The 13,033-nt window shown below is 51.6% G+C and overlaps 1 protein-coding gene across 3 annotated transcripts in view; it reads left to right on the top strand.

Moving 5' to 3' along the window:
- The first annotated feature begins 1,477 nt into the window (after nt 1–1,477).
- TM6SF1 (transmembrane 6 superfamily member 1) overlaps nt 1,478–13,033 on the top strand; it is a 30,963-nt gene continuing 19,407 nt past the window's right edge. For 2 of the 3 annotated variants that reach the window (XM_017894877.1, XM_017894878.1), the window contains exons 1-3: nt 1,478–1,669; nt 8,084–8,187; nt 10,792–10,889. In XM_017894877.1, coding sequence (XP_017750366.1) covers nt 1,581–1,669; nt 8,084–8,187; nt 10,792–10,889 — 291 coding nt within the window. In that variant the 5' untranslated portion in view covers nt 1,478–1,580. Of the gene's footprint in view, nt 1,670–6,801; nt 6,993–8,083; nt 8,188–10,791; nt 10,890–13,033 lie in introns of those variants that run through there. The other variant, XM_017894876.1, reaches the window with a different exon arrangement.

The raw sequence follows: 13,033 nt of genomic DNA on the forward strand, positions 1-13,033 counted from the left end.
TGGCCTGGGGAAGTGGGGACTGCAGTGAGCCCTGATATCTCCACTGCTTCCAGCCTGGTTTGCAGAGTGAGACTCTGTCTTAAAAAAATAAAAATAAAAATAGGCCGGGTGCGGTGGCTCATGTCTGTAATCCCAGCACTTTGGGACACCGAGGCGGGGGGATCATGAGGTCAGGAGATCGAGACCACGGTGAAACCCCGTCTCTACTAAAAATACAAAAAATTAGCCGGGAGTGGTGGCAGGTGCCTGTAGTCCCAGCTACTCCGGAGGCTGAGGCAGAAGAATGGCGTGAACCCGGGAGGTGGAGCTTGCAGTGAACCAAGATCGCGCCACTGCACTCCAGTCTGGGCGACAGAGCGAGACTCCGTCTCAAAAATAAATAAATAAAATAAAAATAAAAATAAACCCCTCAAATGGCAACAGCAAAAACACCTAAATGGTCTCTTAAATTCCCTGGAAATTGTAAGGACAGTAAGTACATGCCAGTACCTCCCTCGGTTGCTTGAGCTGTTCTCCTCCTGGAACTCACTGCCCTTCAGAAAGCCAGCTCGAGTAGTCAGCACAACACTTGACACACAATATTTTCCATACCAGTAGGCATCTATCATTCAGAGGGAGAGGCTTATCTTCCAGTCTTTGTATCCTGCAAGGCCCAGTGCAGGCTGGCTGGTGGCAACCTGGCCTCCAGGAATGCATCCTGGAGTAGCAATGAATGGCGCTGTAGTCGCTTAGAAAGTCTCGGCATTTATGTCCATTTCAATTAAAAAAAAAAAGAGAGAGAGAGAGAAAAGAAGAAGAAAAAAAAAGAATTGCAGGAGATGGTATATAGTGAGCAGCGGAGGATAACGCGCTTTGTAGGTATGAACTCAGTTAACCCCACGGTCACACTATGAAGTGGGTTATCCCCATGTCCCAGATAAGGGAAAAGACAGAGAGGTTAAGTAATTTGACCAAAGTCAACAGCTGGTGAGTGGAGAGCCAGGGTTTAAAAACCGGATTCCGGCTCCGTGCAGGGGCTGTGCCTGCTGCCCGCGGATGGCTGCTGGAGCGGAGAGGTTCCGAGGTTTCAGGGGCATTTTGTCCTTTCCCACTTCTGGGCCGTGGGCTCCCCCATAGACGATCCCGCGGGCCCTTCCTGCTCTGACACCCCGGGCCCGCAGCTCAACCCCGCGCCTCTCCAGCTCGTCGATGACCGGTTCCCGCCATGCCCCGGGCCCTCCCCGGGAGAGCGCGCAACCAGGGGCACCTGTCCCCCTGCGAGGGTGTCGCCGCCCCTCGGCGCCGCCGGGCGCTCGCCGCTGAGCCCTGGCGCCCCTGGCAGAAGCACTGCGAGGACGCCTCTCGGGACTGCAGCGCGGCCCTGCGCACTCAGGGAGGCGAGGCCGGGCGCGGGGGGGGGCGGCTGCGGGCCTGGGAGGGCGCGCGAGGGGACACCGCTGAGGGACGCCGCTGAGGGCGCGGCGCGGGGAGCGCGGCTGGGGCCGCCTCGAAGGGCAAGCGCCGAGGGGGCGCGGCGCCGCCGGGAACTGGGCGGGGCCGCCCAGCGGGAGCGGGAAGGGCGAGCGGCCGGCCGGCCTGCGATGAGTGCCTCTGCGGCCACCGGGGCTCGTGCTGTCCCTCTCGGCCATCCCGTCACCTATGTCTTCAACCACCTGGCTGCCCAGCACGAGTGAGTGAGCGGAGCGGCGGGCGCCCGAGGGGCGGCGGGAGTTGGTTCGGCCGGCGGAGCTTCGCAACTTTTCCGAGGGGGCTGGGATCGTCCGCCGCGAACCAGAGAGGGCGTCCCCAGGGTCGCACGGGCCCCGGTCGTGGAGCCAGGCCCTGAAGTGCCCAGGCTGGCCGCATTTCGGATGTGGTGCCAAGAACCGCGCCAGGTGAAACCGGACACAGGGTCAATACCCTGCCCCCTGGAGGGGCAGGGGCCGGTGGGAGCGGAAAACACGGACACTATGAGACTGGCCGTGTCCAGCTCGTGTGCCTGGTCTTTTTGCACCTCACGGGAACGTTTCCATGTATGGACTTTCGCATACTTATCATTTCTTATAATTTTAGAAACTGTTGTGAATGACTAGCAGAAATAGAACCGGAAACCAACAGGCAGAGACGTGGGTTCTACCTGGCTTTTGCACTGACGGTGTGTCTGCCTCGGTCTTCCTGTCAAGTGTCTTTGTTGTGCTTCCCTATTGTAAGGTTTCCACGGAGACCTTTTTGGTGAAGGGGCGTTGTGATGGAGAAAATGCTTCCCAGTGCCTGAGCTGGGGTAGGATCGGGGACCGCGAGAAGGCAAGAACACTTCAATGCGAAGGAAATGGGTGAGGCCGACGGAGGGGGAACAGGGCTTGGTTCGAAGCCCTGCCTCCCACTCCCACTGCGGGATACTGACTAACCAACTTGCAGCGGGCAGACCTGAAGGCTTGAGGGTGGCCCGGGTGTTGGGATAGACGCCAGCCTCATGTGCCTGCCCTGAAGTTGGTTGCCTGTCTGGAGGGAGAGGAAGTATAACCTATGTTTCTCAGCTGTTGGTGCGAAGGAAATTGCATCAGCTGTGGCTGCAAACCCCTTCAGCTGGTCAAGCCTTGGAAGTGTCTGTACATAGGGTGGTAACTTCCTCTTCTCTAGCTGCTGGCCGCCTGATCTAGGAAGCACCCACACTGCGAGTGCTCACCAGGCACCAGCAGTGTCTGCCCTTGTCTGACCAGTCTCTGGAGGCGTCCCCTAGAGGCAGCTGCTCCAGGCCACCGAATATTACATGCTGTCAATATAGGGCAGGGGGAACCTCAAAAAACAGCATTATGGCAGTTCAGTGAAGTATATTGAGGTGCCCTACTGTGTGTTTTGGCAACTGTTCCAAGGTTGGTGACACAGCCTATGAACCAAGCCAGAGAGGTTGTGGAGGCAGGTAAATAGACAGACAGTAATACCAGATAGTGACATACTATGAAGATAATAAAATAGGGTGACTGGGGAGGGGGCCGGTGCCCGGGGAAGGCTTCTAGGAGGAGGTAACACTTGAGCTATGGGAAGATCTGGGAATGGAGCCTGTCAGGCAGGAAAATGGAGCAGTGCAGGGGAAGGAATTGGAGGGGCATAGTCAGTATTTTGGAAGGTGAACAGATGGGGCTTACTGAAGAGGGCTGCATGGCAGCAAAGAGAGGATTTGAGGATGAGCCCTAGGTTTTGGCCTCAGCCACTGGGAAGATGGTGATGGCATTTACTGAATACAGACTGAATTACGTATTGCTGTGCGTGGTGGAGCGCATTGGCAAGCACAGCGTTTTGAATAATTAGTGTCAGCCATTCTTCTTGTCCTCTTGCAGGTGAAAACCCCAGTGGCCTTTGATTCCTCTCTCTTCTTTCTCCACTACCTTCCTCCTACTGTCTCCTTCCCCACAAGTCCTGGGGCTCTAGTGTCTGTTCTCTCCTTTCAGTTCTCCCTGTCACTGGCCCTTTCTGACCTGGACTGTGGCAGAGGCTCCCGTGCAAGTCCCCCTGCCCAGCCCCACCGCGTGTTTCTCAGCCTCTGTTCCCAGTCCCAGCCCACGCACGAGTGCTCCCGCCACACCAGCCTGCCTTTGCCCCTTGACCACTCCTCCTCCTCTCCAGCCTCTTGCCCAGACTTCTGCTGCTCCCTGACCGGGATGCTGCCTTCCTCCTATCGCAGGCTGTTGAAGCCGCACCTAGACTTTATGGCCATTTCTACCTTTTGCAGACTCTCCCTCTCTCTCCTTTGAGCTCCCTCAGTCCCTTGTTTGCACCTTTCTCCCGAGAGTTACTTTCTTGTGGTCAGAACTTACCTGCCCCGGCTATATCTCACCCCTCTGTACTGTCCTGCCCAGGCCAGAGCCGTGTGCATTGTAGGCACTCAGGTATGTTTGACTTTGTTAAATCGAGTTTCCTTCCCACCAAACCTTTTTTGCAACTCTGAAAACCAGAAAAAGAAAATTAGATTGAGAGGCCAGGAAAGGATTGAACGTGTTCTGTCTCCCTCTCTCACTGAGACACACACTGCTCACACTCATCCATGCATGTCCCCTCTCAGTAGGTGTTCGTCCATAAAAGGACATCAGCAGGCCCTCCCAGCCCCCAAGACTAGCAACTTTCTCATCCCGGGGTTAGTCGCAGCCCTTACCTGTCCCCGAGTCCCTGCAGGGCCTCTTTCTCCTGTGGTGAGCACGTCCTGCACTTGGCTGTTGTAGGAGGGTCTCTGGGGGCAGTGCCAAGAGTCAGAGATGATCTGCTGCTCTATTTTCCCTTCATTTTCCTCCTCTCCTGGAGCTAAGAGCATGAGAGGATGCTGTGAACCACTTTACACTGCTCTCTCCTGCTCCAGAAGAGCACCAGCCACGCGACCCTGCTGGCAGTGAGCGCAGGCCCTTGGTAGGAGTGAGGACTGGAGTTGTCACCCGACCACCACCTGTCTCAGGCTGTTCACCATTAAAATGCCTGCCAGCTGACCCAGCACACCCACCTCTTCCCTCCTCACAGGATTCTTCAGCCCAGCATTACACTCTTGACCCACATTGGCTTCCTCCTTCTTCAGCTCATCCCCACAGGAGGATCCTGGAGCAACCACCGATGTGCAATCACCAGAAACCTCCTATTTTTCAGTTTCTCACCTGGACATTGAAACAGCCACCCTCATTCTTTTTTTAAAATTTAATTAATTAATTATTATTATTTTTTGAGACAGACTCTTGCTCTGTTGCCCAAGCTGGAGGGTAATGGCTCAATCTCAGCTCACTGCAGCCTCCAACCTCCAGGTTTAAGCAATTCTACTGCCTCAGCCTCCCGAGTAGCTGGGATTACAGGCATCTGCCACCTCGCCTGGCTAATTTTTGTATTTTTAGTAGAGATGGGGTTTCGCCATGTTGGCCAGACTGGTCCCAAACTCCTGACCTCAGGTGATCCACCTGCCTCAGCCTCCCAAAGTGCTAGGATTACAGGTGTGAGCCACTGTGCCTGGCCTTCTCATTCTTATCATAGAACTGATCCACCTATCATCTATCCATCCATCTTCCATACATTCACCCATAATCCATCCATCCACTCATCTATCATCTATCCATTCATCCATCCGTCATCCATCCATCCATTTATCCATCATCCTCCATCATCCGTCAATTCATCCATCATCCATCCATCCATCCACCCATCATCCACCCATTTACCCATCATCCATCCATTCATCCATCATCTATCCATTCATCCATCATCCATCCATCCATTCATCCATTATCTATCCATTCATCCATCCATCATCCATCCATCCATTCATCTATCATCCATCCACCTATCCATCCACTCATCATCTATTTGTTCCCCCCTTCCCTCCCTCCTTCTATTCTTCTCTTTCTCTCTCTTAGGAGTGGTGAAAGTTATCCAAAGGTCTCAATGTTGGGCTGTGGTGGTGTGGAGGGGTCTCAGCTGAGGAGTGGTGCTTGCAGCTGCTCCAAGCTGAAGAGGTCCTGGTGTAGCAAGCCATCGGAGTGGGCCAGGTAGTATTTTGTCTAGAATTGGAAACCCTGTCAGTGCTGGAGGTGTGAGAGGGAGAGTATTGCTGTTGGACTACAGGAAAACTCCTAGGTGGTAGAGCTCAGAGTCCATTGAGATAGGTTCCTCCCTGTAGGCAAGGACTTCTCTTTTTTATCCAGTCTCGTAGGGCCTGCAACAATGGCTACCACATAGGGGTGCACAATACATTTTTTTCCTTGATATGTTTTTGAATTAATTAATAAACAGATGGATGCAATGATGTGACTTTCCTAGGGTGACACAGTTAGCAACAGAATGGGTACCAGGATCCTGGTTTCCTGACTGATAACTCTACCAAGCCTCGTGCCCTAGCGCTGCCCCACTGCGTAGTGTCTTTGACCCCTGCTGTCCTTGGTGCCATTCCGTTTCCTGTAGAACGTCCAGAGGATGTGCTCAACCAAGCTTCACTTTGGTTTCTGTGGTTTGGGGTTGGATGCTGGTCTGTTGGTCCTGGTTCTGGGGTGTTGGGCTATCTTCATTCTGGCCTCAGGTCTAGTCCAGACTCCTCCTCCATGGATTTCCTGGCCTCATTCTCTGGCCCATTTGATTATACACAAAACATAAGGTCACTTCTTTCTTGTCCCCTGGAAGGCATGTTTAGTTGTAATGCCTGTATATTCCTTATTGCTCAGTCTGAGGGTTTTTGACTGGCCCTGAGGGAGGTGGCAGAGTCAGTGGTGAGACCTGTCAGCTGCTAGGGAGCCGGGGTTAGAGGAATGGGTAGGTGGAGGCACTGGGGCAGTGGTCATCTGTGCATCAGGGTGGGGTAAGGCAGAGGGAGCTCCAGACTTGTCATCTGTGCACATGAGACAGGATAAGAGGAGAATGAGGAGAACCTGATGGCTTCGGTCCCTGAAAGTCATGGGCTGCAGCCCAGATGGGCCAAAGAGCTGCAGATAAACTTCACTAACTCTACAGTGCTGGGAGCTGCAGGCAGAGGCAGAATTATGGATGAATTATGCAGGACTAGGAGTNTATCTTCCATACATTCACCCATAATCCATCCATCCACTCATCTATCATCTATCCATTCATCCATCCGTCATCCATCCATCCATTTATCCATCATCCTCCATCATCCGTCAATTCATCCATCATCCATCCATCCATCCACCCATCATCCACCCATTTACCCATCATCCATCCATTCATCCATCATCTATCCATTCATCCATCATCCATCCATCCATTCATCCATTATCTATCCATTCATCCATCCATCATCCATCCATCCATTCATCTATCATCCATCCACCTATCCATCCACTCATCATCTATTTGTTCCCCCCTTCCCTCCCTCCTTCTATTCTTCTCTTTCTCTCTCTTAGGAGTGGTGAAAGTTATCCAAAGGTCTCAATGTTGGGCTGTGGTGGTGTGGAGGGGTCTCAGCTGAGGAGTGGTGCTTGCAGCTGCTCCAAGCTGAAGAGGTCCTGGTGTAGCAAGCCATCGGAGTGGGCCAGGTAGTATTTTGTCTAGAATTGGAAACCCTGTCAGTGCTGGAGGTGTGAGAGGGAGAGTATTGCTGTTGGACTACAGGAAAACTCCTAGGTGGTAGAGCTCAGAGTCCATTGAGATAGGTTCCTCCCTGTAGGCAAGGACTTCTCTTTTTTATCCAGTCTCGTAGGGCCTGCAACAATGGCTACCACATAGGGGTGCACAATACATTTTTTTCCTTGATATGTTTTGAATTAATTAATAAACAGATGGATGCAATGATGTGACTTTCCTAGGGTGACACAGTTAGCAACAGAATGGGTACCAGGATCCTGGTTTCCTGACTGATAACTCTACCAAGCCTCGTGCCCTAGCGCTGCCCCACTGCGTAGTGTCTTTGACCCCTGCTGTCCTTGGTGCCATTCCGTTTCCTGTAGAACGTCCAGAGGATGTGCTCAACCAAGCTTCACTTTGGTTTCTGTGGTTTGGGGTTGGATGCTGGTCTGTTGGTCCTGGTTCTGGGGTGTTGGGCTATCTTCATTCTGGCCTCAGGTCTAGTCCAGACTCCTCCTCCATGGATTTCCTGGCCTCATTCTCTGGCCCATTTGATTATACACAAAACATAAGGTCACTTCTTTCTTGTCCCCTGGAAGGCATGTTTAGTTGTAATGCCTGTATATTCCTTATTGCTCAGTCTGAGGGTTTTGACTGGCCCTGAGGGAGGTGGCAGAGTCAGTGGTGAGACCTGTCAGCTGCTAGGGAGCCGGGGTTAGAGGAATGGGTAGGTGGAGGCACTGGGGCAGTGGTCATCTGTGCATCAGGGTGGGGTAAGGCAGAGGGAGCTCCAGACTTGTCATCTGTGCACATGAGACAGGATAAGAGGAGAATGAGGAGAACCTGATGGCTTCGGTCCCTGAAAGTCATGGGCTGCAGCCCAGATGGGCCAAAGAGCTGCAGATAAACTTCACTAACTCTACAGTGCTGGGAGCTGCAGGCAGAGGCAGAATTATGGATGAATTATGCAGGACTAGGAGTGAATGCATTCAATAGTCAGGAAATTCCAGGCACCAATGTGTTTATTTTGATAGTGACCACCTCCCTGTTCTGGTTGTTGCAGTTCCTGGACTATTGTAGGGGTTGCTGCCCTCATCCTGTTCCTGGTAGCACTGCTGGCTCGTGTCCTCGTCAAAAGAAAACCACCCCGGGACCCGCTGTTCTATGGTATGCCTCACAAAGGGAAATCTTTTGTATCTGATTAATAACACAATACTTTTGGCCTCAGTCACATATTCCTCCTTGGTTGTGAATACTCTGAGCCCTTTGGTAACAGTGGCTGCAAGTGTAGGAGTGTTTCAGGATAATGTGGCCCTCGCCTCAGGCTATTGCCTCTCAGGCTGTGGACTCCACCCTCTCCCAGGTGGCATCCTGGTGGAGGGTTACTGCCAGGCCAGGCAAGGCAGGCACCCTGCCAACCCCAGCATGCTTTGACCTCTGACCTCGACTCTCATGCCAGCTCCTTCCTGGGCTTCCTGTCTTCAGCCTGCTACTTGCAGTCCCCCCGACTTAGTGCAGAACTTAACTGTGTGGTGCCTGGGTCTGCACATATGCATGAAGAGGAAAATAATGGAACCTGCCATAGAGACAAGCACCTATAGTGCACCTTGTATGGCCCTGAGCACTTTAGCAGCAGGCTTTTACCTAATCCTCACCATCCCTCCACTTGAAAGTGAAGCAGCTGGCTTGGAGATGCTAAGAAATGTGGCAAAGGTCACGTGGCTTTTGACCCCTAAAGCCCATGCCCTTCCATCATGCATGCTGCCCCAGCCAAGCTACTACTGGCCTTTGAGCACTTCCTGTGCCAGGCACCTTGCTGGGCATTTTGTTCTATAGTTTCTGCTTCAGTAATGCTCCATATCAAATGCACCCCAAGGCCTACAGCAACAAACATTTATTTTTCTTGCTCACAGGTCTGTGGGCTGGGGACACTCTGCATCAGGCTGTGGGTTGATTTCAGGGCTGTTCTCTGACTCCTTGTTCTTGGACCAGCAGCTCCCAGGCATGCCCTTCTCATGGCAGATACAGAGGCACAGTGGGGCCAGTAGGAAGAAAGTGGTGGCTCTTAAGACCTTGGCGTGGAGCTGCCCCCTCTTACTCCCACCCATATTCCACTGGCTGAGATGAGGCATAGGGCCGAGCCCATCAGCAACAGCATAGGGAGCATTCTCTGCCCACAGTGGGCCTTAGGAAAGGTGAGGTGGGAAAGAAGAATTGTGAGTAACTAGTTTCTCCAATCCACATATAAGAAACTCTGAAGCTTACAGAAATGATGTAACTTGCCTAAGGTTTTACAGCCAGTCAGTAGATGAGCTGGGTCTGATTTCAAGGCCCACATCCCTTTTCTTGGCTCTCTCCACTGGCCTGTGCTGTGGCCCCTCCGACTCTTCAAGGCTGGGCACCCTCTCTCCTGTACCCTCAGCCCTCTGTCCTGGTCTGTTACAGCTTTGAGCATACTGCAGCTTCAGGGCCAGGGTCAGGCCCAAGGCCACACTCCTCACATACATGTGGCCTTTTGTTCCTTCTGGGGAGAAGGTGAGTGCTGGACTCCTGGCTGCTGACTCCAGGCAAGGCCACCTTCCCTTCTCTGTGAATTAACCATCCCCACACTCCTCTCCATTTCTTTTTTCACAGCTTTTCTTATATTCACCATCAGATTTTTCTACTGTTCATGCCCATCCCATAGTCTAAGGCACCAATTTGTTACAACTTGAAAATGCAGCTTTGACAAACTAACATGCACTAAATTTGATCACCTGCTGTTTAAAAAGTATTATTTCTTGTTGCTAGTAGCTTTAAGCCCATTTAGGAGATGCTCACAACTCTAGTAAGATTCTCTGACAGGTACAGATTTCCTTCTGTCATATTCAATTATACCCTCTTGTATTCATTTTTAACATCACTAGTCTTATTTCTGAAAGCCATTGTCACTTGCACATCGCCACCTGTCTGTCTCTAGGATACGCCGTGTGGAATAGGGTAACCACACTGGACACGCTGTGAGGTGGCCTGCTTGGGAATCATTGAGATGAATCACTTTGTCAAGTCATTGTCTTTTTTTTTTGAGACAGTCTTGTTCTATCGCTCAGTCTGGAGTGCAGCGGCGCGATCTCGGCTCACTGCAACCTCCACCTCCTGGGTTCAAGCGATTCTCTTGTCTCAGCCTTCGGAGTAGTTGGGATTGCAGGTGTGCGCCACCACACCCAGCTAATTTTGGTATTTTTAGTAGAGACGGGCTTTCACTATGTTGGCCAGGCTGGTCTTGAACTCCTGACCTCAGGTGATCTGCCTGCTTCAGCTTCCCAAAGTGCTGGGAATGCAGGCTCGAGCCACTGCGCCTAGCCTGAGTCATTGTCTTAAACTTAGTGGTCACTTCTATGCTTCCTTGGCCACTCGGTTACTGGCTTTGCTCCTACTGCCCAGGTGGGATGTGGGTTTGGCTTTGGGCAGCCACTTGTAGGAGAGTGGAGGATGGGTGGAGTTGGCCTGCTAGAATCTTCTGTGACTGAGTCGGCGATGACCATCATTCTCCACTCCTGTGATGAGTGTTACCTTGATGAGAGTAGTTAGGCAGGGATGGGGAGAGCTGTAAACACAGGTGGAGGTCCAGCTGGGTGTGTAGAAGGGGTATTCTGTTAGTCTATCTCGATAATTGTCCACAGCATCTTCTGGAAAACATGAAAAACATTCCCATTATTATTAGCTGTTGCTAAGCTTGTGTAATTGCCTCCTGAGCTATTGCTTTTTAAACTGCTGCTTTCTTTGCTCTAGTGTATGCAGTTTTTGGATTTACCAGCGTGGTGAACCTCATCATAGGACTGGAGCAAGATGGAATCATTGATGGGTTCATGACACACTACTTGAGAGAGGTATGGGATCACTTAGTGATTATGAGGCTTCAACCAAAAGACCACAACCCAGATCACATTACTCAGAGCCAGAAGTCCTCTCATTTAGGGTGAACAGGTACGATAGGCAGGCTTTGATTTCCTATAATAGCCTTAGGTCACTTATTCACATGGAAAGTGGAGCAGAAAGGATGGTTAGATCACGGGAGGCAATTCTCTCCAACGTTCAGCTCTCATGGCTTCTCTCTCATGACCCCACACATGGCCTGCTTTTCCTCTTTATTTGTATTTAATATAAATAAGGTACCTTAAATGGATTTAGTATTTGTGTGTCTGTTAATACATGACTATCTCAGAAACCCCAAGTCAGTCTTAAATTTGTAAAGTACCAAACACAGAAGCCCTTGATGAAGTCATTTGATTGTGATGGCTGGCACTCCCCACCACACTGCCCAAATCATAGCTTTAGATAGCTGTCTGGTACTCAAGAGAGCTAGTCCTATTTTCTTATTTTATGGTGGGCTGAACCCAGCCCCAGAGAGGTTAAGTGACTCACTCAAGGTTACACAGGAAATGAGGAACAGGGCTCAAAGCAGATTCTTCATCCATGTTCAAATAATGGGGAGCTTTGTATGTACCGTGTGGGAGTTTAGGTTTTATCCTGTCTGTGAGGGAAGATTTTAAGTCAGTGAAGAATACAGGTAACTCTGGGAAGGATGGGCTTGCAGGGAAGGGTCCGTGCCATGAGCTGGGGCACCAGTCAGGAGGATTCCTCAGGACCAGCAGGGGCATAAATGTGGCTGGGCAGAGGCAGCACATGGGAAGTAGAGAGAGGGATGAAATTTAGAGAATCAGAGTGGCTAGAATGAGTAAGACTTGGGGACAAATTGGGAATGATGGGAAGTGTGAGGCCTAAGACAGTGTCCTGATTCCTGCTTTGGAATTTGGAAGAATGCTGCAAACATGTAATGTAAAAACATTACACCAGAGAGGGATGAGAGGAGGAATTTATTTCTGCAGACATTTGCTGAAGGGGACTTTGTGGTCAGAAGACCTGCTCCTTGCCCCCGAGGAGCTCCCTGCCTGATGTGGTGGGGAGATGGCATTGTCCCAGGTGCAGTGACAGAGACTTACTCCAGGCACAGAAGTACACGGAGGAGGAATTAAGTCTGGGCGCAGTCGGGGAAGGCTTATTGAGTTGGTGACACTGCTGTAGCATTTAAAAAATGGTCATGGCAGTGGAAGATAGATATTTCCAGATGGACCAGGGAGGTAGGAGAAATTCTGGAGAGAAAAGACAGCTTGGACAAAGGCTTGGAGAGGACTGGAGAGGAGAAAGAGCATGTGCCTCCCACTGGGGCACCAATCCGCAGGGATGAGGCTGAATTTTTATGGGGAGGTAGAGTTTCAGATGCTGGCAGGGCTTTGCAGGTCTTGAGCTCTGAGGAGCAGTCCTGGCAGAGAGAGTCAGGGGCCATCTGAGTGCGGTTGGTACCTGAAGGTCCGAGAGGAGACGGGCTTGCCTATGAGAAGGTAGAGAGACAAAAGGGCTGAGCTTGGGACTTTAGAGACCATGGCCAGAAGAAGAGAAGCCCCTGAAGTGGACCTTGGGGGCAGGCCAAGAGGCAGAAGGAAAACCTGGAGAGTGGGGGCCATGGCGCCCAGAGGAGGGAGGTTTTAGGAAGGAGGCGGCTGACGAGAGGGCTGGAGGCTGAGCTGGCAAGGGTGGTAAGCATTGGGGCAGATGGGGTACCAGAACGGGGACTGGGGTGTAACTGTGGTGGCAAGGTCTGCAGGGCCAGGCTCTGGGGACCCAGCTGTGATGGAGAGATGGGGCTTGGTTCAGCAGGCTGTGACAAGTTTTGGGGAGTTTTAGAGTAGAGGAGCAACATGCCAAGAGCCAGGCCTTGAGAATCTTCATCTGGCAGGAGGAGTGTCATGGGCTGGAAGGAGGGGACAGAGGTAGGGAGACCATTTGGGAATGTAGCCGTGGCCCAGTGAGGGACACTGAGGGCTAGACCTAATGCTGTGAAGAAGAGGGAGTATTGCCAGGGTGACATTGTAGCGATAAAGTTGATAGATTTGCTGAAAGACTGCATAGGAGAATGAGGAATGAAAAAATGACCATGTGGTTTTGACCTTGGGAAGTTGAATGGTATCATCAT

This window comes from Rhinopithecus bieti, unplaced genomic scaffold (genome assembly GCF_001698545.2).
Source record: "Rhinopithecus bieti isolate Rb0 unplaced genomic scaffold, ASM169854v2 scaffold_26298, whole genome shotgun sequence".
Taxonomy (NCBI): domain Eukaryota; kingdom Metazoa; phylum Chordata; class Mammalia; order Primates; family Cercopithecidae; genus Rhinopithecus; species Rhinopithecus bieti.